Source organism: Adelges cooleyi, unplaced genomic scaffold (genome assembly GCF_023614345.1).
Source record: "Adelges cooleyi isolate 19-005CV unplaced genomic scaffold, UGA_ACOO_1.1 ACOO_flye_CR_arks_rails_tigmint_CR_PRNA_247, whole genome shotgun sequence".
Taxonomy (NCBI): Eukaryota; Metazoa; Arthropoda; class Insecta; order Hemiptera; family Adelgidae; genus Adelges; species Adelges cooleyi.
The window spans coordinates 14,359,603-14,385,845 of NW_026095912.1; the positions used below are offsets into that span (position 1 = coordinate 14,359,603).

The 26,243-nt window shown below is 32.0% G+C and overlaps 2 protein-coding genes across 3 annotated transcripts; both read left to right on the forward strand.

Annotated features, from left to right (window-relative positions):
• The first annotated feature begins 2,124 nt into the window (after positions 1-2,124).
• Positions 2,125-8,287, forward strand: LOC126836498 (uncharacterized). Its single transcript, XM_050569974.1, has 4 exons — positions 2,125-2,282; positions 5,641-5,805; positions 6,221-6,322; positions 7,163-8,287. Exons 2-4 carry the CDS (start codon positions 5,716-5,718, stop codon positions 7,394-7,396), a joined length of 426 nt encoding a protein of 141 aa, XP_050425931.1. The 5' UTR covers positions 2,125-2,282; positions 5,641-5,715; the 3' UTR covers positions 7,397-8,287.
• Positions 8,288-17,333: 9,046 nt separating this feature from the next.
• On the forward strand, positions 17,334-23,388 carry LOC126836627 (uncharacterized). 2 transcript variants are annotated; one of them, XM_050570194.1, is made up of 6 exons: positions 17,334-17,546; positions 17,633-17,731; positions 22,097-22,435; positions 22,552-22,606; positions 22,674-22,894; positions 23,150-23,388. In XM_050570194.1, exons 2-6 carry the CDS (start codon positions 17,642-17,644, stop codon positions 23,195-23,197), a joined length of 753 nt encoding a protein of 250 aa, XP_050426151.1. In that variant the 5' UTR covers positions 17,334-17,546; positions 17,633-17,641; the 3' UTR covers positions 23,198-23,388. The 2 variants fall into 2 exon arrangements, with proteins under 2 accessions (XP_050426151.1, XP_050426153.1); XM_050570196.1 differs by having other exon boundaries at positions 17,336-17,546; positions 22,097-22,420.
• Positions 23,389-26,243: the final 2,855 nt, after the last annotated feature.

Sequence of the window (26,243 nt, forward strand, 5' to 3'; positions counted from 1 at the left end):
TTATTCCAACTTCGAATAGAGCAAATATCATATAATTGTTAATTGGGTTGCTAGAAAGTGTTAGGGGCTAAGTTAAGAGTTAATGTAGTCTCTTTTCAAAATACAAAACAAAATTTCAAAAATGCACACTGCACATCAAGATTGAACATTTTTAAAAGTTGTTTTTTAACAAACTGAAAATTTGTTTTACTTGTTCTTTTTAAATAAAAAATAATGAAATTTCCATGAATGTACTCTTCCAATAATATTATGATCACAACTTATTAATTATTATTATAAACAAATACAATTTTTATGATTGACAATCAATTGATAAATTATTATCTTATGGCATCTATTTAACAATGATTTTTTTAATGACACTTAAGAACATACAAGTTTTCATAATTTTAAAAATGTTATGTGACTCAATTTTAAGTTTAAAAAAATTACCTTTTGATCTCTACCACTTTAAATTGGCTTATAATTAAGGAACGTATAAAAAAAAGCTATGACGTAGAATTTCATTAGTTTCTGATGATTTTTTTATCCACACAATAATTGGTTGTGTGCAAATGCCAAAAAAAAAACAAAAAATAGTAAATAATTTTAGTTTATATAAACTTGTTAAGTTTTATTTAGATATACACTTCAAAGTGAACTCATCGAGATAGACTTTTTCAAAATACACAATAAATTGTATAAATTTACACATGATTAAAATTTTACAATCTTTTCTCCCTCAACAATATATTTGTTTTAATAAAGTTGTAGGTACCTATGTAGTAAACTGTAAAGTGAAATATTTGTTTTTTAAAGGGGAGGGGTAGGATAAGGGGGGCTGGATGGTGACAAGGGAAAATCGTTAATTCCTGGGTAACTGATAAGAGATGTTTGATAAGAGGATCAGGTGATAAGAAAAGTTTTACTTAATAGAACCGCAAAAATATAATATATTAAAAAAATATTATTTATTTTAATAAAGTTGTACGTACAACTGGTTTGAACTAAGTTGTTGTATCGACTGTTGTGAGTTGTAGTAAACTTTAATGAAATGTTTAAAGAAGTTAAAAGAGGAGGTTGTTAAACGAGAAAATTAACTGATAAGAGATGCTTGATAAGAGAATCGAGATAGCACGTGTGCATGGTCCAATGTAATTCCTTCAAGGGAGATATTTATTGTTCCTGGCGTTTACTTACAGGTGAATACCTACCTGTTATGATAAACTAAACGTTTTTTATTCTCTCGAAACAATAACAATAATAATATAGTAGTTTTGACGGTACTTCGATTCGATTGTTCTACGACTAGGAAACGCTTGGTTCGGATCAAATAGATGTTTCTCATGGGCGCACTTATGTAAAGCCTTCCGTTAATTAGGACGTGGCCAAAGTACTTATATAATTCAATTATTATTGCACCTATGCTCATCCTTGCGTGGTCGTTCGCCAAAATGTCCGTGACACCGTTTTCGGTCTGATATTAAAACAAAATATACTATAAACAATATCGGTATTGGTATAGGCAGGTAGGTACATACTTAGACAATACAGCTATTACGGTTTATTACAAAACGCACGCCGGTGTATCATATGTATGTATATTTTTCAACACAACAGAAGCGGCTGGTATATTTGGTGGAAACAATTATTAACAATTAAATGGTATACAATGTAGTATGATATTTTTATAAATATTATCATACTATCATTGTCGCCGACGGTCGTTAGTAACAGTGCCGCAGTCGCAGCCCGAAGAACCTGATCACCGATACAAGTGTATATTTTTTTTTGTGGGTTTTTCGGTAAGTCTAAAAAAATTATTTAACTGTACGTATTTTAAACGGGACGCTTTTTTAGAAATATTATTGCAAATTTGCACACACAATCTCTGTAAGCGTCTCAAGACGCACAACCGGTCCGCCTTCTGGCCTGTTCTCGGTCGTCGACCGTTAATCGGTTTATCCGCCAACAGCTGTTGTATAATACCTATAGTAATAATAATAATACATAATAATATTAACATTAGGATATATACTACACACACACACGGGTATGGCCCAGTGATCATTGGCACCGGACAAGTAGGATAAGGTAGGGAGCCGATGACACCCACGCCAGGTTCACTGCGAAAAAAAAAATACTAAATAAACAGTTACACTAACCCGCTTTCACACAACGCACATACATTAAAAAATAAAAAATAATAATCGATAGTATTGTAAACTAATCTACTTCTCTTTTGTTTGTCTTAAGTGTATCAACTGTCTACGGTGTTCGAGTCTGTCGGATCTTGGCCAGAAGTGAGTGCGTTTTACCTAACCGTTATATAAATTATGTTAACCTGTTGCTCTGGAACTCGTTCCATACTTATCCTCATATAGTTTACTCAAGTAAAAAAAAAAAAAAAATGAAAAATATAAAACTATAATACAATGGGAATAGGCATAGACTATCAACTAGCTCAACACCCTCAGACTCTAAATTAGCACCTCCAAAAATTCAAACCCCAATCCTTGAATTTTATGCATAAAATTTAAATAACGTACATATACTCTGTTCAAATTTTATGTTTAAGAATATTTTTGTTTTTAAACATTTTATTATCTATCTAAATGTTTGAAAATAAGAATTATATAGAATTATATATATTATTATAGTCGAAAGACTTCCTCATTCGGGTTATGAAGGAGTTTCTGGATTTTTAAATATTCCTACTTTAAGAAATCGTAGAAAATATTTAAATTTCGTTTTTCTTTTTAAATTATTAAACAATCAAATTGATTGCCATCAAATATTAGAAAAACTAAATTTTAAAGTTAAGTCTAACTCTACGAGAAACAATTATTTGTTTATTTTAAAAAATATACGTACTAATTATAATTTATCCTCAGTTGTAAATATTTTAATGTCTACTTCAAATTCAGTAAAATTAGATTTATTTTCTTGTAGTATAAGTGACATTAGGTCAAAATTTAGTGTGTAGTTGTAAAAATGTTTTTGTTAGTTTGTAAGTTTTTCTTATACTGTTCTTGTTTGTCTATACTGCTGTAATATTATATATTATAAATGGAGTTAATTCCGTAAATAAATAAATAAATATTAAGTGAGGTATAAATAACTTTAGCACCTCCTAGAAAGTTGCACTTATGGTAAAAGGGGGGGGGAGGGGATTTGCTAAATATAGTCAGGCTATACATGGTTCATAATTAATTATTTTTAACAAATTTCTTGAGTACTTGTTTATTTTTCTCCAAATTTCAATTGGTGGCAAACCAGTTTTGAGCAAATACCTAGTTTTATAGTCGTTTCCATTTAAAACTATGGTAGAAGAGGGAGAGAGGGGGGACAAGGGCACACTCCCTTTATGTTAACTAATTTAACTTACTCGAACTAGGAAACTTGTTGAAATACTATTCAGAAATAATGGATATAATCGACAAAGTCTTAACGAATGGGTTGGCCAAACTAGACTACAATCTAAAGAAGTTAATCCAATCAATTTAGTTGTGAGAAAGACTAGAGATATTAAAAATTGTATTGAAAAAATTAACTGAAAATCTCGTTTCCAGCAAAAAAATAACTAGTTAGGTTCGAATCCCATTACTTTATGAAACGCTTTTCTTGTGGACACTACAAAAATTGAAATAATTAAACCAATCCGGAACGCTTGAACGTGTGCCATCTTAACGGTATATTATCTTAACGTGTCTTGTGATTTTAATGCATTCGGGTCATTAACTTTTTACCTCGGTGTCAAGTAGTTCCACACGACCACAGCTGTGCACATATTAAAGCTTCCCAAATGTGTTCGTTGGAATCAAATTCATGAAAAATATCGGTTTGACGTTTTCATAACACTTCATATTTTATAGAAAATAACGGTATAGGTTTTTTATATTTTATCAATCACAACAACAATACAAACATAAATTGTACAAATAAAAACGTTATATTAATATGACAAATAAGCTCCTTCCCAATAAGCAGCGTATAGATTATACTATTAATAATATGTTTATTATATAATAATTATAGAATAAAACACAATTGATAATAAAAGTATGTATGAAAAAATAAATATCGTTTATATTATGTAATTTACTAAAGTTAGCAAAATCGAAAGAAGAGCGAAAATTAAAAAAAAATAAAACATCAAGCTTGATAAATGGCATTTTTATTTAGATATATTTTATTTGTATCTAAATGATTGTTGTTTGCTTAATATTTCAAAATGACTTCCAAAGACGGTTTTAAATTCAATTGAATTTAAATTGGCACTAGTATTGTGTTCATGCTTGATGGTATGGCTATTGATGTGCATTTTAAATATTTGTAAAATAAAGTCCATCAAGTCCAGTTAAGGCCAAAAGTTTTAAGAGAAAACAACAGTTTTTTAGTTTATTTATTTATTTTTTCGAAAAAAACTTACTTTATTTACATAATTATGGTGCGTACAACATATTATTATGATTGTTTTTAATGTTTTTTATAGAAATAAAATTTAAAAAAAAATACTTGTTCAATCGCAATGGCAACAACCAAAATGAATTGTCAAGTAACTAAATTTAAAGAAATGTTGTTTCATCGATAACAAAAAGGTGGTTAATATATTTAAATGCATTTTAAAACTTGTGGAAAAAAAGCCAAAACTTTGAACCGATAGCATTAAAGCAAAAATGTGGTTTTTACCATTTAGCATTTTCTTATTTTTTTTATTAGTTTTCTATAAAATGTATTAAGTATAATCAGAAAATGTACACACCAAAATTATGTAAATATAAAGTAAAATAAACGAATAAACTAAATAAGCTGTACTTGGCTTGGGTGGTGTATTAAAATAAAAGTATGTATGAACAAACAAACTTTAATACATATAATTTACTAAAATCAATAAAACTAGAAGAAAAAAAAGAGAAATAAACCATCAAGCTTGATAAATGGTAATTTTATTTAGATTTATCTTATATATACCTAAAAAAAATCACACTTTTCCAATCAAAGACAGTTTTAAACTTGATTTAATTATAATTTATTAAGTAATTACAATAATAATTTAATTGGACAACAAATTAGTGTTTGGATCTAATATTGTGATTGTGCTTAAATGTTGATGACCATTTTTAATAAATGGAAAATAGACTCCAAAATCGTTACAAAGTCGGACAGTAGAGTAATATATCTATCATAGTTAAGTATCAGCTCTACTAAGGCGTTTACCTGTTTTACAGTGCGAATTGTACATATTTAAGGAATAATATCAACTAATACACAAACTAGGGGTAACAAGCACACCCTACCAGCATATCCCAACTTCTTTTTCGATTCGGTTGCCAAATAGGCGATTCTCAAACGGTAAATGTGTACAAACAAGGTCCGGACAAACTAATATTATGTACTCTCTAACATTAGAAACTCCAGTGTTGGATCATTATCATTATCGGTCTACACCCTGTGTTAGCTAGCACGTCCGACCCACTCTGTCGACACTCACGCTGTGTTTTTTTTTTTCGTTACACAACAAACGGTGACATTATATAATCAAAAATGTTATGTTATAGATGACACATATTGTTCGTATTAATATGTATTGGACGTTGATCATTACAACAATAATGATAATTAGTAACGACAAGGGGCAATCGGTTTTTTGTTTGACAGGCATTAGCCGGTGGCAAGCAAACGTACAGTGTTGCTTTCAGTTGCCTATCCTTCGACTCCGTGGTTCCAGAAGCTATGATGCGGCCAACTAGGTTGAACTGTGCATATTTGCTACTACTCTGGACGACCACCTGTTCACTGGTATTGGTTTCCGGCAATCCGTCGGTGAGTTTAAATAATATTTTTTATTAAGATTTATCTCCCAAACATCATACGTACAACATGCTAAAGTCAGCCTAAAGGGTAGGTTTTATTACATTTCCCTGAGACCATAAAAAGTATTACTTCTCAATGATTAAAATATCTAGATTGGTAGTGTTCAAATAAAAATATTTTAATAGCTGTGAAAAAACACATAATTTTATAAGCATACATTTAAAGTACACATTAATGTCGTTAATAGAAAAATTATTAATAATATTACGGTTGATTTGTTAAACGAAAATTTAAGGCTATAACTAAGTTTCAATCTACTTTGCAGACCACCTGTTTTTAAGCACAACATATTGTGATGTCATACTATACATTGAAAGTAATCATTGTCCTTTGCATAGTTATGATTATTTTGGTTTTTACACAGGACGTTGACGGCGTGGAGCTTCATAAAAAACACTTGCCAAGGGTAAAGCGACAATTGCCGCCATTGGATGAAGGAAATCAAGTACTAGACAATATATTTCAGGTAACACTACATATCTTTGCTGTTCATACCAACCCTAACTAACCTAACTTTATTTAACTTACACTTGTATTAAATCGGGTTAGGACTCACTCGAGTTGACCTGTGGTTTTGCTTATCTATCGAATTTTACAAAACTATATTTGCTTCTTTCAAATGATTCAAGTCGCCTGCTAAATGCATGTCTGTTGGCATTACTTCCTAAAGTAAGTAAACCTACTATTCCGTCGGGTGCCTGACCAAAATAGCAAAAATATGTGAATATCGTATTGAAAGCTCGTCTACATCTTCATAGAGTCTACTTTTAACCTGACCGTGTATATATTATAAAAAAAAGGTCAATGACAACTCTCTGCTGTCGTTGACCTCGTCTGGTTATGAAAACTAATTGATTTTTCTGTCACGCTGTTCATTATATTATTTCCTAGCTTTGACGAAAGACAATCAATGCGGTTGTGTTGACATCACTTTGCACACTATATTCTTCTTCTGTTGACATGACTACTCTCTATACGAGTTTTTAAGCCACCATTACTATACTCTGCCATCTGTCTTTGTCTTAAACTGCCTCGCTCCAACGCCTAGGTTTTTTTAATCTTCTTCTACCACGTCAGTTCACCTTTTCCTGGATCTTCTTCATTCTGGCTTCCATTCCAACGCTATTCTAACTGTTTCATTCTCTACTCTTTTCATTGTGTGACACCTAACCATTGTAGCCTTTTGACAAAGCTCGTCACTGGTGTTAGTCCCATCATGTAGTACAACTCTTCGTCATATCTCCTTAGCCAGTTGACACCAAGAGTTGTAGAGTTCCTATTGTCTGACTATGGCTTTGTCTTCCAGATTCCCATAAGCACTCTGAACGCCGTCGGATCACTGATCAAGAGCACACGGCCGATAATCAGGCGAACCCGGGAACGCATCCAACAGTATTACACACAACAGCAGTCCCCGCAAAATGGACAGTTTGGCAACAACCGGCCTACGGTACAACAGGGATCGTATTACTTCACCGGCAACAGGAGACCCGGCAACAGGAGGCCACAGGGTCGAGGGTTGAGCGATTCAGACTACTGATGTCCTTCTGTCCGACCTGTACCTTAAACGAATTGCATACTAAAACTGGGTCCCGTACAGCGAAGATAGGTCGCCGAGTTGGAACTATAGGTGGACATAATTTGGGGAGGGGGACATTGGCGCAACTAGAGGAGCTGCTAAGGAAGTTCAAACCTTTTAGAAACTTTGAAAGCTTCAACGGGATTGAGGGCCGTGCAAGTTTAAAAGGATTTGAACTTCCCTAGCCCCCTCTTGTTGCGTCAATGGAGTAAGAGGAATAGTTAAGGTTGAAAACCCTTAAAAATCATCAACTCACACTTTGGAGCTAAACTGAATTTGTTCCAACCCTTTTTTTTGTAGACTTTTAATATGTGTAAGACATTTAACCCACGTCAGAACTAACATAGTAAAAATGTTAAATAAGCTCAAAAACCACTATCCATTCAGGTCACTCAGGTCAGAAAAGGTTGAACCTACTAAGAATGCTCAATTTTATCCACCTGCGGTTAAGTTATCTTTCACAGTATTCTAAAAATTTTAAAATTTTATTAATCATTTTTGCAACTTAACCTAACCAGAAGTTTATTGTATCCAAAAGGAATCCTCAAAATGTTGTGAAAATATATTTCCAACTGTATGATATTATTTTACCAATTTTTTTATTAAATTGTATTATAAATATTAGCGTTTAAAAAAATGCTCTTGCTAAAATATTTTCTCTGATAATTTGAAAAATGTTATTATTAATTTTTGATCAATCGCTGTACGGGAGCCACATGTGATAACTATTTTGATTAACCAAAAAACGTACCTACTACCTACCTATAATTATAGTTACCAATTACCATATAATGTGCATTTTTTAATTTTTTTTTTTTTTTAAACTATTTCAATAATAACTCTGTTTTTATGTATGATAATTATTATAATATATTCTTGTACAGTTGTAAGAATGTAATTGTTATTTATTTGCGATAATTATCCTCCTGCTTAACCCTGATTCGCGCGCACCGTCTTGTTGTGAGTTTATTTTTTACATTTTCTTTATTGTAATATTATTATTATGGACAGTCTTCGAGGTCGACCGCGTAGAACAAGAAGATAACCGATAATAGTTATTCAGATTGACTTAATTAATTAGTAAGCGCAGCCGTGGTGTAACCGCCTGGGTAATACTACTTGTGATATAATAATTTATTTTAATGTACAACAATGATTGCCACTTGAGAACCGACACCAGGAGAACCTTGAGCCCGAGTGTCGTTAGGGGCCCAACAAAAAAAAAAACCCACAGAAATATGATACAAAAGTAAGTTCTATTATTAGCAGCATTGAGACGGCACGGAGCTGAGGAGTTAATGGCTTTATAATAATATGATGTGTTTTCTTTTTCTTGTGACTCAAACCGATTTCTTCATACTTGCACGCAGTCATCGATCGAGCAATAGACTGTTTTGTTGTCTAGTTTGTGTTTTACAGGGTCAAACTTGTGGGGAAATTAGACCAATTCAAGACGGTCCTGCCAGAGACGGGTTGAAATTCTTGGCGAACCCTTATAGTTTTAAATTAAAGTTACCATACCCTTAACAAAGTCCAGAGTTAAGTATTGTAAAATGTATTTGAATAAAATTAAACCAAATTTAAATTAATCAAATAAAACTTACAATATAAAACATTATCTGATAAATTTCTTAAGAACTTTGTTCAATAGGCCCCACGCTTTTCTTTTCGGTCAATAACTAAAGATGTTCAACATTATTTAAAACTGTAGTTAATTTTCGACTGTTTTCATTAATTTTGACATTAAAAGAAAAATGCGCTCCAATTAATTGGAAAATTGTTCTTGTAGGAACATTTTTTTTTCTTTTTAGTTTACTTTTTTACTAATTTTTTTTAGAAAACCATGTTTTAAAAAAAAAATTTAAGGGGTGGCTTTATTAGGAGATACAAATAATTTAAAACACCAACTATTATGTTTTTTTCGCTATTTTTTTCTGTTCTTCTCTTGATATTATGTTCCTTGGGGGTGAAAAAAATATTTCATTTTTTCAGATTTTTAAATTTATTTTTAGAGCCTGCGAGCTACAGTTTTCCAAATAAAATGTTTGTTTCTTAGTTTTTTTTTGTTTAAGTTAAAAATATTAATTTTAAACAGATGCTGTTTGTATAAACGATATCGTCAGTAGAAAAAAAAATAGCTTTTTTTACAAAAAAACTATTATTGAATTAATTCAAGCCTTAGAAAGTAAATGAATGAATAAAATTTATGAAAACATTAATATATTAACCCTCAAAAGTACACTAAAATATTTTTCTTAAGCATTGGTAATATTCCTTAGCTTATGATTTAATTGCAATGAAATCTGATATGTACTTACATAACACGTCATTACTTCTACAATAGACCAGAAAAAATGTATTTAAAAAAATAAAAACAAAAATCAAGATATCATATATCTGGAAAAAATATTCATTGTAGTTTTTGCCATGTTACCATTGAAATGAGATTGCTAATAAGAGTAAGTTTCTTTATGCATTAATACAAGAATCGGAAAAAACATACAAAAAAAAAAACCAAATATTAACATTTTCCCCATTCGTCCACCTAACAAAATATATTACTTTTTATTTTACCTAAATTTAAACACATCAGTTAACTGTTTAAACTATTTAAATTAAAACAATTACTGCTTGTTCGCATAAATGTATAAGCTTATATTTAAAAAAATTATTTATACATTTATAATTTTTTTTCTTTTTTTCTTAGCGTTTTACTCACAAAATATATTAATATGTAAAATAATAAAGCCGGTAATAACAAGACAGTGGACGTAGTTGTGAGTTCGGTATAAATATGCAACAAGGTTATATCCTTATTGTGCATAGTCATAACCATAACACTCTAAGCCACACTGATATGATGATGTACATCATCATAGAATACCATTTTATAAATTTAAATTAAATTATTTTGCAAAAAATATTATTAATTGCACATATAGTATGACAAACAATACAACTCTGCAAACAATTTTTTTAAAATCTTATGTAACTTATTGTTGGTATGATTTGTAGAAGAAAAAACAAAGGAGTATCTATCATATAAACATTTAGTGTTTAGTTATTAAATTACAAGGAAAAAAAAGAAACATATGTGTAAAGAATACATACAAGGCAATTGTAATTTGTAATTTAATGGCAGTTTTGGGGCATTGTTGTTAAACTTTTACACCTTAAAATAATTGAAATAAATATAATAGTAATGTCGAATCGACATTGTGTCAAATTTGTGTTCGAGTAATTAAATTTCACTCAAAACATATTAAAAAAAATTACATAACGCAGTAAGATATTTTATATAACTCATATAAACAAAATGTTTTTGACTTTAACTAGAAATTAACGCGTTTAAAAATACCTCTCAAATTATATACAATTTTACACAATATTTCCGTTAGATTTCAATCTTAATTATAACCTCAAATTTCCGGTTACAGAAATAACCAAAACATTTTATTCGTTTTTCTATTTAAAACAATGTCTACCGAAATAAGTACTAGCTAAATAACATTAATGTATACTTAAAAGATGTGTAGTGTTACCTGAAAGATATTGTCTAGTACTTGATTTCCTTCCTGTATAAAAAACAAAAATAATCATAATTATGCAAAGGACAATGATTTCTTTCAATCTATAGTATGACATCACAGAAAGTTGTGCTTAAAAATAGGTTGTGTGCAAAGTAGATTGAAACTTAGTTATAATCTTAAATTTTCGTTTAACAAATCAACCATACTACTATTAATAATTTTTCTACTAACGACATTAATGTATACTTTAAATAAATCAAAATGTCTGTAAATACTTATTTAAGCCTTCATTTATTACTTTTTTAACGATGAGGATTTCTTTTTTTGTTTTTAAATACAAATTTGAATTTGACCTTTCAAAAGTTACTTCGAAATCTGCCATTTAAAACAGTGCTTTTCATTTGAACACCAATAGCTGGATTTTTAATCCAGCTAATTTAATGTTTATACAATTCTTAAAAGTCTGTACGGTTAATTGTTGAGAAATTGAGAAGTAATATTTTTTAACCAGGCCAACCAACATTATTTTATCGTTCAAAAAAGCCAAAAGTTGTCAAGGTGACCAATGGTGTAAAGAAGACCTACAAGGTTAAAAAATAATCAAATAACGTTTAAATTTAACGACACTTTTGCGGCATTATTGTTCAACTTTTAGACCTTAAAATAATATATTATAAACTAATGTCGAATCGAAAACGTCTAAATTTGTATTCAAGTAATTATATTGCACTAAGAACAAATTAAAATTAAATTATATGACGCAGTAAGATATTTCAAGCTCATAACAACAAAATGGATTTAACTTGAATTGTACATTAACGCGTTCAAAAATACCTATCAAACTGTATATAATTTTACATTTAAATTTAATTTTTTATATTTTCGTTCGATTGAAACTTAATTAATCTTAAATTTCCAGTCAAAGAATCAACCGAAACATTTTATTAATTTTTCTGAAATAATAGAAGTAATAGAAATAATAGCTACAATAGGTAGGCATATAGTACCTAAATATGCTATCTAACTAACATTAATGTATACTCTAAATAATTAACATCTCTGCAATCTCTTATTTTTATATTGCTTATAAAATTATGTAGTTTTTTAGGACTGTAAAAATTTTGTTGACTTTTTAAAAGTTACTTAAAAATCTGCCGTTCAAAATAATATTTTTCATTTGAACAATACTAGCTGGATTTAATCGTTTAATGTCCACACAAATCTGAAAAAATCCACAGAGTTTATTGTTTAATATTTAAGAAGTAATATTTTTTTTATGATCTCCAACAATTTCAAAAAACCTCCCATTTAGGCTAACCGTCATTATTCTATCACCTAAATAAGCCAGAGATTTTAAAAGTGATCAATTTAGCCAGTGTCACTGATTTTCTTGGAAAATTATTTTGTAGATGTATGGAGACTTTTTAATTTATGTTATTTCAAATTATAAGACAATAATCGGTCGAATGTTGATCATTATTGTATTTAGTTTTTCGAGCTTTATCAACTTTTTAAACTCAAATGACAATATACAATACATATATTTTGTTAACTTTTCAAATTAGGAATAATTTACTAAACATGTTTACCAATTTTGAACGATGACTTAATTTTAAGTTCAAAAACAATTTTTTAAAACTGGTGGGCGACCGGACAACAGTTTCAGTAAATTATTTTCAATTTTAATAATGTTAATTAAATAAGATATAATAATTGTTTCTTTGGAGATGATCAGTGTCCAAGACACGGGGATGTTGATCACCACAAACAATTACTGTATTGTTGTACTCACAATTTTTACCACCAAAGCTCGGTAGACCATATTTTGTAAAAATTTCAACTTTTTTTCTAAACTATATGGTGGGCCGATAATAATGTAACATTATTGTTGGTACGTTGACTCGCTCGGTCTCGGGTCGTCGGCAAGTGGATAACGTCTTGAGATTTTTTTATTAACAAGACATGATCGTTGTATTTTTTTTTTTTCATACCATCGTTTCGTGGGAACCAAAGCGATAATTCTTCTGGCAAATCTTGTAATTCGCTATCGCCGGAAGATCTTCTTTTATCCGTACGTTTTCCTAGTTTGAACCCGTACCGTCTTCCTGGTCGGAGGAGGCAGGGAGGGTAGGCTAAAGCAGATAGGTTAACTAAGAAATCCGTTTGGAAATTAACGACCAAACGAGTGCGCAATATTAAGTTGTTTGGATGTGGTTTTTCGCTTTGCCATTCGTCGGATGTACATGTATAATTTTTTTATTATGCTCGTTTCGTTAGGTGGTCGCCAGTCATTAATATTAATGAACAATAATATCTCGTGTTATTTTTTCCTATAGTGCAAAATTATACAAGATTTTCGGTATGCAGACCTCGTCCGTTTAAACGGGACGCGACATATGTAATAATATGATAATATTATATGTTGTCGTTAAATTTCACTCATGTAAAATAATGGCAATACTAATAATAGGTTTGTCCGTCTAATGCCAAGTACAATAGTATGATATCAACTCAACAGGATTGCAACAATAACACCAATAGTAATAAGTCATATTGTATAATACAGGCTGATCAGTTTACACTAGATGTCTAGCTTAGCTGAGAAAGTGTGGGTTTTACAATGATGTGTTTTTTGTAGCAACTCAATTGATCAGAAATCATACCTGTATGGTACTTTGTTGAAGCCAAAAATTTAAAAAGTTCATCCCTTCCCCATCTAAATAGAGAAAAACGCCAAAAAAAATTACATATACGTCAACTTAAAACTATGGTTCTCCATTACTCTTTTGAAAATAGTCCAATTAGTTTTACACCTGTATTGAATATTATCAAGACATAGTACTACAAATGAGTCATGACTAAACCAAAAAAAAAAAATTCAGAATCCCTTTTCCTTTTTTTATCAAGAAAAACCCCCCAAAAAAGATAAAATCACACTTTGACCGTAGTCTGCATCCAGGTTGATATGTGTGAGTGAATTAACAGTCAACAGGCAATGCAAATATTATCATTATATTGTTAATCACCCTGTATATGGGTAACTATAACTGTCAACTTAATACTAATTAAACTATACAAAACAAATTGTATGCTATAAAGTTAAAATATTGATAACAAAGGGTTAAGTTTAAAAAGTCGAAAGAGCTTTGGAAAACAATAAATTAGGTTGATATTTAGGAATTTTTAAACCAGTACAGTGCAAATGTTAAATGTATCACTCTGTATATTACAGTTTGAAATAATAAGTTATTTGGTTAATAAGTTTATTCATAGCAACAGATATTATACTTCAATTCGGTCTCTGTTTTTAATGAACAAAGAAATCACCAAAAATATATTTTTTTTACTAAATGTTACTATATTTGTATAGTGAATGTTTCAAATGTTCGGATTGGCAATTAATACAAATAAAATATTATACTTTTATTTAAATTTTATACATTTCAAGAATTTCTAAATATTTGGTCATTGTATATTTTGAGAGTAAATCTATTTATTTGGACAACTCATCTAATTTCGTTATTGTCTAAACTTACAAATCAAATATCATAAAACTGTATTTTTATCCTATTGTACTATAAGAAAATTCGTCAAACTGTTAAAAACAAGATGTACCTAAATAACATATTTTGAGGTCATCAAAAATAATATGTCGAATGAAATAATTTAAAATATACTTTACTTTTGCAGTGTGAAACGAAGCATAACTGTATATTTTATAGGATAAAAATAATTATAAGATATAAAAACGTACCGCAATATTATATTTTATTATACAAAACAACTACATTGTTTTAATGTTTGTCATAATATTATTATTATTTTTTATTGTGAGTCATGTCTGAGAAGCAGAAACAAGAAGTACTGACTGGAATATCCGGTTTTTAGAATTTAAATACATATTTTTTTTTCTGCTAAACTTAATAATACAATAATTATTGTTTTTGAATAAACGGTATAAAAGCGTAGCTCGTGACCGCGTCTTATAACAGTTGTTTTATTATTTTTAATTGGATAAAAAACAAATTAAATCCGAATAATCCGGATTTTAATATCATATCCTATAATCTCGGCGCCATTCCTAAATAATTATTAATCAGACAGAATTACAGCGGTTTATCATATTATCTTATTTTTTAAAACCAGAAAGATTTTTGCAAACATTTTCTGGGCGGTTTTAGCGACTAAGAATATTGTATAAATTATTCGCACCATAATTTTGTGTGTACAGTTTTGACTATAAATGTTTTTCATATAAAATAAAATAATTCATGTATAATTCATGTTGGCATATTCATAAAATACAGGAAGTACCGTCGAAACACTCGTGTGGTAAGTATATTTTGATTTCCACTAACTATTATCGTTACAAAAAATAAACCTAATGGGTTAATTTTTTTAATAGAATATTTTAAAAACGCGCATGTTATAATATGTGCACGATTATTGTGCGGATAAGGACTTAATTGTTATTATTATCATTAGTATTACTGCACAATCAGTGAGGTCATCGCCGCGGTTGGTCTGGTAAACGATATTTGGGCTGGAAAAAAAACATATACTAAAGCTCTTAAGGACACGGACAAGACTGGCCCCGTCAATCTTCCGTCTTCGGGGAGTGCGTAGGAAAAACCTTGGTTTCTTATGTTATTATTAAATAATTTTTTGTTTCGGTAGTGTCTACCTATTTTTTTTTTTTCAAATGAAAGGAGGAGATGGAAAAGCGAAAGGTGCGCTCGCCGACATGACATGTGTATGTGGTGTGGTGTGAACGTTTTTATATTGTGTTATTATATTTCTTCGATTTCGTCAACGACCGAACATATTATTATTATTATTGTTATTGTTGTAATGCAACATTTCGAAACCAACCCGTTATGTGTGTATGTGACATAACAATTAAAAAAAAATAAAAAGCCAACACAATAGGCATAACGAGGACGGTGGTACTCGCGAGGAGTTGTGATTAAAACAAAAATTGTAATTTTACCACGATTGGTCCAACAAAGTACTTACCAATAAGATTTCTCTTGTATAGACCTGAAGATATCGGTTCATTGGTCCAGAAACAAACATACAAAATCGATAAAAAACACTTGATTGTAAAAACAACAATACCTTCTCAGCTGATTTGAGACTGTCGCCACAGCCCTTACACGGTCATCCGTCATTCTTATCGTTATCATATTATCTCTTATCAGCGCTTTCCACGGATATCAATTGTTTTCACTCTTATCAGTGACCGTTACGGTAATGAACTGAGAAATAAGCTGATAAGAGATGAAATTCGGCCTAAAAAGGGGGGGGGGGCACAAAAACACATATTTTTTCGACATGTTATGGATATAATGTGTTTAAATTATGTTAAAATTAAAAATGTTCAATGATTTTGCTTATATTATATTTTAATGCATGATATCGTCATCGTGCAAGCTTAACAGGCCTTGGATGGCCAACGCCGCCATCGTGAGACAATGGGTTGTTCAAGACGAATCCGCTGCCCATTCGTTTTATATAATATATTATTTAATTAACGCGAAATCATGCTTTTTTCGTTAAATTTAATAACATAATATATTAAACGAAAAAAAGTGTGTCGTTTTTTTTTTGATATAAAAAAATGTAATAGTTATAGAAAAAGTGAAACAACGTATTGTGTTTTATCATAAATTATGTCGTCAGTATTGTTTTTTTTTTTTTTTTAATTCGCGATTCGTTACTCAAAAGGGTAAGGTACAACGTTTGCCAAGGTTTTTGCCCTTTTGGTTTTTATCACAGGGTTTAACGGGTCGGGTCCAGTACTTCCAGAACCCAGTGATTGGCCGCACGAATCAAATACCAATCGGTTTTTGGCTGTTCAGGAAATGTGAGCGAGTCCAGATGCATAAATAAGAACGCACATCGGCTACCGCCCCGCGCGTCATAGCGCTCGGCCGAGTGGTAGTACACGTTATCGGAGCCGGTTTTCCCACGTCAATGGGTTTTCCCCCCGCTAAAAAAAAAAAAAGTTTATCCCGACACGTTCACAGTAGCCAAGTGTATTGTAATTTTTTTTTTTTTTTTGCTCTTTCTGTTCAATATAGTTGCGCAAAGCATGTATTCTTTGTGTTTGGAAGTCGACCGCAGCTTGCCATCGTCGTTTGTTTCCTGCACCGACCCAGCCGGTTTTGTACACGCGGAGAGGAACTTTGGGCGGTGGAGGCGATGGCTGCGGTGGTGGTGGCGGTGGCGGTGGTATAGTTATAGCCTAGGATAAACGGCGATGACCTTGTATGTGTGTGTGTGTGTGTGTGTGTATAGAGAGAAGGAAATGGGTGTAATTTAATAAAAAAAAAAAAAATAATATTATTATCGTTATATTATATTCTCCCGTTGGCGGCGGTCAGTCATACGCAGGTAGTATATATACGAACACTGCACGCGCGGCGGTCAAGTAGATATAATATTGTTTAGTACAAAAAAATATATATTTTTAATTTTTTTCGTGAGAATTTTTTAAGTCGTTCCCACAGTAGTATTGTATTAGTCTCACCGAAGAAACCGACTGTGTCGATCGTATAACGTGTGGTGTACAGAGTAAGGTGAGTTTGGCGTTGATCTCGAGAATAAATGATCTTATATCAAAACGGTGTTTTTATGTTTGTTTGATTTTTTTTTTTTTTTACAGAAACACAACATGAACAAATTCGTGTCTTTAGCGTTTGCACTTGTCGCCACCGCTGCCCTGGCTGTGGCCGCACCGAAAGACAAGCCCGAGCTGAGCAATGTGAGTTTAATATAATGTTTTTTTTTTTTTTGATCATTTCCTATCACTTCCATTTGTATTGAATTATTTAAAATTTTAATTATTGCCCAACTAGTGTAGACCGTAGCACGATGCGAGTGATTCGTACCGCTTCGTAAAGTATAATATGTCGTTGGAGAATGTGTATAAAAATGTAGATATATCATACACAGTAATAATCGCATTCGATTCGATATGTTATTATTGACACGATTTATGACACATTTTCCATAATATGTATATGGTATTTTTTATTGAGGAGATTGAAAGCCATAGTTTTGTAATTGTAATATTATCTTAAGAAGTACATATTTTATTATCTACAGGCAAAGTAATTTGAGCCGTAACTCATACCAAAGAGATAACTTAAACCTTCACCGCATGCATTTTTTTAATTTTAATAAAAATATATATGCCATTTTTATGTGTTTACTGCACTCTATTGATAAAAATCCTTTTTGAAAATCGATAGTTGAAACCATAATCAATAAATTATATCAATATAAATAACCTAATTATATGCACTTACCTAAACCTTGTTTTCTTTTAATCGAGATTAATGTGACTTGCACCACTATGGTTTTGACCCCCTCGTTTATTTGAAAACCGACTAGTTCAATAAATTATGTTTATACAATCAATAACTCAACAAAACCGACAAAATAGAGTACTAATAATAATAACGTTGATAGTAAATAAATGTAGCGATTTCTCTGTTTTTTTTTTTTTTAAAGAATAATGATAAATACATTTTCACTTAGGTAATATGGATTTATATAGACCCAGTAGTAACTCAACCGACCGTTCTGTAGCTCCATCTTTTAATTTTGAGCTCGGATGTATCTTATATAGCTTCAATTATACTTGTAAATATGCTACTAAATCTACAAAAAAAATCATTACAGGCAAGTATTACATGCAATATGAGTTTGCAGATTTATAATCTAGTCTTTGTGAACTTGAATTTTGTACCGTAATTGGTTGTAATTCTGATTTCACTGAAAAAATATGCAAAGTCATAAACATCCAAATAATAATCGTAGGTGTTCACAAGTGAAGTTGTTCCAAACAATCTTAAATGCGACAGTTAAACGTTATTTATGTGCGGGCAAGTCAGGTAGTAAAATTTATTTTTTATTTTTTTGCATACACACATAGTACGTGATCTCGTACGTCATGGAAAATCGTTATGGTGTATTTTGTAATGAACTGTACAAAAACAAAAAAACAAAAAAATAATAATAAAAGATTTATTATTGCGATGACCTCCTAAGCGCCTCTGGGCCACAACGATCCGTAACGTGAGCGCGCGGGCAATTATAATACTTGTCCGTAATTACCCGTTCGCAATGGCAGTACAACAGTAATAATAAAATAATAGTAAAATTCTCATTAAAATGTACCTCTATTATGGCGTGGGCTTTATCGATCCGGCATTGGTCTTGCACGGATTCGGATAGAACACTAATGGCAGGCATATTATTGCCACAGACTTTAATGTGAAAACCGAGTGAGCTCATTCGACCGAATACAAAGGCCGAAATTTCTAATAAGACATTTCAAGGAAGATATCAGATTGGTTTTATTATTGTACAATCTCCTTATCAATCTCGAGAATGAACACAGTGACCCACAATCTTATCAAAGTTCATTTTTTTTATACAGTGTTTGTCAGTAAAACATGATGATCTTTTCTGTCATAATGTTATCCTCTTTGGAAACTCACAATTATTTCAAGAGTTACCACACTGTTACTGTTGGCTGCTGGACGCCTGAATCGTTTTACAAAAATTGTTCTCCTTTAAAATTATGATAAATACAAACATTGCTGTGTTTTGACGTTATACAGTCGACTAGTGATAAGAATGGAAGTCGACGTCCGCCATTTTTGTGGGATTTATGTGTGTATAAAATATATATATATATAAATATCTGTGATTCTGTGTTATCAGCCTAACTCATAATTGTTATCAACACATTTTCATGTGATAATGTTCTAATTCCTACAAAGATGACGGAAAATGGTACCTAAATTTATCTCTATTGGCGGCATTTCACACATGGTTATTTAGTTTATTAAATATTTATCTGTGATTAACACAGATGAGACAATTTATTTTTGTCCAATCTGCGATATTCTTATGAAATTTCACGCTTGAATCTGCGGTCACACTGATTTCGTTTTGAGTCATAGTTTTTGTGTACCCGCCGAATGAGCTATCTGTTTTCGTATAGTCTGTGTTATTGCCACACTCGGTGGTGTCCTGAGCACTTTGATCGCAGATTAGATAAAACCAGAGGGTTCACTTCATCATTTATTGATAACAGAAACCCTCCTGAACTCAGTGTGACCACATTTAAGAAATGAAATTTCTCATTAAGACTAGGACGTGGACCGTGTGATTTTCTCTTATCTGTGCTTTGACGTTCAATATTGTTAATATTCCTTTGAATATTGACTTTCTTTTAAAACGCTCGTAAAAGAAATAGTAATAATGATTTCCCAACTCGACCGTAAAGTATGAAACTCGGTAACGACAAGGGCCGTGACTGGAAACGTTGTCGCAACGTTTGAACATCTCACTCGTCCACTTTCATGCATAATGCCGTGCCTTTATCATTATAATAATAATTTAAATTTCGATTCCATATTGTTTTTACCTTGGCCCGACATCACAACAATGAACCGCGGACACGGTTCGGGAGACGGCTCGACTTTGTACAAGACAATAGGTGTCATACAACGACAATGCGATACTTATATACCTACCGTGGTAAGAGCCGGATTTGGTGGGATGAGTAAGATCACAATAATATATTAGACTCAGTTTCCATGTTGTGTGCAAATAGCGAAAGAAATAAAACCACACGCAATAACCACCGAACCCTATTCGCGTTAATCCGTATACACAAATTATTGCACATACATACATATTATGATAATTAAACCTGTTTGTATAAAACCAGCAGATTGTTGAAATCACACCATTAGCTACATTTTTTTTCCACGCTCTTAGAATTATCAGCACTTCTGCGGCGTAGTTTAATGGTTTACCTTATTAATATCGGTTGCCAACCGACATCACACTTGTTGAACGCTGTACAATTATTGCCAGCGGTAATGTGTCGACATTAACGTTAAATGACTAAGATATTTGTGTCTTGTATCCCGACGGAAACCTTATGACGAATATGGGGGATATTAATTTAAAAATATGTATCAGAAAAAATAATGAACCGTGTTAATATACACTATCCGCAATGTAATTATTATCAAATTTTCAGTAAATACAAATGACAGTGGGAAAACCTCGATCACACCCCCAAAGAGTCATTAGACTGTGAGTAACGATGAGCTAAGGTCGTTCGATCGAGTCATTAGTAGAAGAAATGAGAAAACAAATTTTGTCCACGACGAAAGCGGAAAGTGTTTGACGAGACAAGAGATTAGCTTATGGAAATCTTAAGAGGTTTGAATTGGAGTGTATGGGAGCACATTTATATAAGGGTGTATGCCACTGGAGTTTTGGAGCTGATGGTATTTTTTTTTAGAAATAACTTTGGCATTTGTACGACTTGGGATGTCATTGATAGATTTGATAGCCATATGGATTGACAACCTAAACTGACCATGTGTAGCTATGAATTTTAAGAAGCTAAATGGAAAGTGAAAAGTGAGGGTTATAAGAACAGTTGACTGCCAAATAACAATCAACACATTAAGATCTTAGTATTCTCCCATAAAACTATTTTTCTGTCTGATTACCGTGATCATTGCTAATGACTCTAAAAACTTTGCATGGTACATGACGATGACAATCTCAATTCTTCGAAGAGATTATGTCGGGATAAAAATATTAATTTTCTTGAACGATTCTAACCTTACTAATGATGATGATTGAAAATGGTCGATTTGCCCGTGTATGGAAATCAGCTATGATCATTCAAACTGCTGTCAATCTATGAAAACAAGTCGTTTAACATTGATCGTGTGAACCTAACCAAAGCAAAACCTTTTTTTTTCATCTAGTTTAATTATTGAAAACTAGAGGGGAAATTGTTGTACACTTTGTTTCCCCTCTGGTCCGCCAGTCATAACCACTAACCTTAAACTCGGATCTAAGGATCCGTTGCCCAGTTAGCACTACTAGCCTACTCCTTTGCCTGGTGGTACTTCTTCTGCCCCATTGCATACTCCCTCCAAATCTCCTTACACTCCATCATCTTAAAGATGGTGTTTTCGGGGAAGAGCTTCGCTTCTTCCTCGGCCAGGCTCGAGCAGGAACCTCGTCTAACCTAACCTAACGCTCACAACATTAACTCATGATTGGCTCGTGTATGTTGTAGGAAATCATTCCGCCGGTAGACTTCAAGAAGAACGGAGAATCCGTATCGGCTTCGTGGGGTGGATTCCAGGCTGCCGCTGGACTGTCCGACACGGGCGCCATCGCTACGGCCGGAGGTAACGGGTTGGGTGCCGGAGCTGGTTACGGTGCAAGTGGCGCAGGAGCTGGGGCAGGATACGATGTAACCGGAGCGGGTGCCGGCGTATCGAGCTCCGGATCCGGATACGGAACTGGATCTGGATCCAGCGTTGGAATCGTGAGCAGCAAACCGGGACACCACAATAGTGCGGTCCAAGGAAACGGATTTTTCGACAGAATATTCGCCGTAAGTCATACCAATGTACGACACAAACCTTTGAGGAGATTGTCGGATCGATGATATTTTCCTCAGAGTCCATTTAGGGTTTTGCTTTATACGAAAGACCTTTATAAAACCGATAATTCGTTTGTTTCCAGATCCCCATCAACGTATTGCAATCCGTCAACACTTACCTGAACCAAAAGCCACAAGGTGTGTAATTTTTGAGGAGAGAAGCTTAACCTAGTTGTATGTTATATTTCCCCCTCAATTTTTTTAGGAAACCGCAAAGCCGTGGTGTTCAGCGAAAACGGAGCCAACGGAGGAAGTGCCTTCGTGGCGACCGGAGGAGAATCCGGCAAGGTACCCCAGGCAGGTGCAGCTTCGGCTTCCGGCTTTGACTATGGACAACAACCGTCGAATGGTGGTGCAAGTGGCGCTGGATCCGGTGCAAGTGGTGCTGGCCCCTCAGGACCGAAGAACTACGATCAAGTGTTCAACGTGAGTTACTTTAACGAAAGCAGTTGAATCATGTACATGTCTTAAGATCAGCAAATTCTCCATCTCATATCAACCGATTCTCTTTGTTTTTAGAAGCATTACACGTCTATCCCTCAACCCTGCTCTTAACTTCACTTTCTTCCACTCGAAAATTTGTATTTCCCCCAGCCCAAAGACATGTCCATGTCAACGTTGCACCAGAAACGTTTTGATGAAATGTATTTGTAAACACGAGCTTAATGTTTTGTTTTTCAGATTCCCATCTCAGCCTTGAGATCAGTACAGAACCTTCTCAACGGTTAAGTTGGAGTGTATTGCGAATTAAGAAATAGCGAGACCACCTACATTAAATTTAAATTATCCCAAAACAAAAAAAAATGTTAATTTTTTTATTTCACGACGTTATAATCAAATAATTTTAAGATCATTATAGTTTTAAGATAATTTATATTTTTTAATAATAATAATAATATACCAATTAGTATATTATACTAGATAGTCAGTTTTGTTTAGCTCCTTGACCTCAGATTAATTTATTCGATTTGTTTGTGTGCTAAATAAAAAATGTATTGTTGATTTATCATATAAACAGTGTACTGCTCAAACAAAACTAATATTTTCAAGTTACAGCGAGCAAATGAGGCTTGTTGGCAAATTGGTTTCCGTGAAATAACTGTATTCAACCTCGACAAATCAGTTTTAATTAATTCAAATTGTTTTCGTTACGACTTTCCTCGTTTTTATTTTGCGTTCCATCAGGTTGTGAGTTGTTGCTTCAAGGCATCTAATAATTGACGTGTTATACATAAAACATTAACCATATATTTAAATACCAGTCGTTTGACGCACCTGTCTAATGAATATTATAAATATAACTTTATGATATACGATTTGGATTTCCCGCCGATTGCGAAATCGAGTATTTAATCGTTATTACAACAATAAAGACACAAGCAGAGCGATTGTTATTGCCCATTGGGCCTTGAGGAAACATAGAAGTACAAACTATTCGACAGTGGACAATTTACATTCAGTAATTACTTGTAATTTACTGAAACATTTGAATCGCAGACTTATCTTGGTTTACGTGAAATATCAGAAGCACAATCAATTTGAGTTGAACGGTTCTGAATTGACTTGTTTAACTCAAGTCAAAATGTACCAATAAGAAGCACATACGGAATGAGGGGGAAGCCACTCGAGTGCTTTGTAAGTCTGTTCAGATTACATTGGCCAAAGATCATTGTAAAATTAACAAAAAAAAAAAGGAAGTATTATTGATCACTTTTTTTGATATGGATATGTCTTATGGTTGGGGATCATTCTGGAAATATGTATATTCAACATTATTATCTTTTGTTGTATGTTTATAGTAAATTTTATTGGAAACAGTCATGTTAATAAATTCCTATACTGTCATTAGGCACTAGTTTTTTTTGTTGGGAAAACCCTATTTCACAACTATCGTAGATAATAAAAACCGGTCGTGACACGTTGGTGGTTCTGAGAAAACAACAATATAAGCCACCAGCGGGTCTTTCACAATCCAATTTGTATTAGAAAAGTGAAATTCCCAATTCTGACAAGTGGACGTTTTGTATTTGTGTAATATTGAGTTGGTAGTAATTAATTTTACATCTTGTAAGTAAAATTTTGGTTTGCAAAAATAGCCAATATTTTTTTTTTTTTCGTTTAATACTAAACGTTGTTTATTGCCGACTTTTATTTTGCGGCAAAGTCAGTTAAAAAGAACCTTTTTTTTAGAAATTTCAAACGATTGCTAAGTACACTTTTGACAAGTTAATAAATGTTAACTACCTAATTTATTCTGTTTGTCTTTGAGTTCAAAATTAATTTGTAAAAACCGTTAAAAAAATGAAAACTAATTTGATTCTTGTTGAACGAATAAAATCACTTTTCAATAAACATTTTTAAAAAAACTAGTGATTGCAAAAAAATACAAGTTTTGTTTAAAAAAAAAACTGTTTCATGGCGTTCGGTTTGAGATTATTTGTTATAAAATAAATAATAATTAAAAAATGTACCTGACAAATAAGGCACTAAGTGTAGGCAATTACGGTACACTCTTGAAATTCAATTACTCATTGCCTAAGTGTTGGACTCAAGTAAACAAATAATAATAATAGATATGAAAATATAGTATTAACATAATTTTTTTTAACTGTGATGTCAAGCTGGAATTTATTTTCCATACTTACTGTTAAGTGATTAATATCCGTTTGAAGTGTGTAGTTAAATAATTAGCTAAAAGATTGACTACGGTCAAAGTGTAATTTTTCTCTATTTTTTAGGTTTTCCAGATTTTTGAGGAAATTTGATATATTATAGCCCCATTCTAGATCTACCTTTGGTCTAATTTTCATACATAAACCTCTAAATATGTTTTTTAATATGTTTTTTAAATTGCATTTGGACTTGATCGAATAGATTTTGCAGATTGTGCAACAACGACCTTATTTCGGTTTAAGGTTTTTGTTAATTTGGTTTTGATAGACAAAACTAACGCGTAATATATTATTAAGTTAGAACATACAATTCCATTAGCTGGTCGATTTAAAAAAAAAATCTAATCTCTACTTACGAGTATAACAAAATAAACGTTTAATTTTTTTAAAACTGTTTGACCTTGTCACGTTTACTTAATGGCCCGTCAAATATTTCATTTCGGACTGTATTGTATAGTGTTCTGGCTGCTATAGTTTTAAATAATATTGTGCTTGGTTTTTGCCGTTTTGGTCGAAACGCCCAAAAGGGTTATTGCTTTAAATTTGCGTTAAAAACCCAAATTAAAAACCTTAGTCGAATGAGATGACAGTCTATATTATCATTTATCCCAGTCGTGGAAGTCTTAATTAGTCGTTAATTAGTCATTGTCAGTTATTCAGATGTATCAAACAATTAAGGCATTAACTAGTCTAGTTTATAGACATTTTTTTTTTTTTGATAAACCATTTATTTACTTATAAGCCTTCTAATTGAATAGGTAGGTATTATTAGCGCTTAACATATTCATATAGCATAATAACAGCTGTATGGAAATAACAATGTATAATAATATAATTATGAAAGGGTCGTTATTCATTTGGTTTGACAAGTTCCACGAATGCCATATTATTTATATTAAAATTACATAATATTTAAAAAAATATATATATATTTATACACAATTATCAGTACTTGTTTATAACAGAAAACTAAATTCTGGTCGTCGGCCAAAAACCACAAACCCAATGTCACATAGATACACAAGTGATTTAAAGTATCTAAAATAACACTGTTAGACAACATTTAGGATGGGTTTTGGTCCGATGGATGAAACCAACGTTGT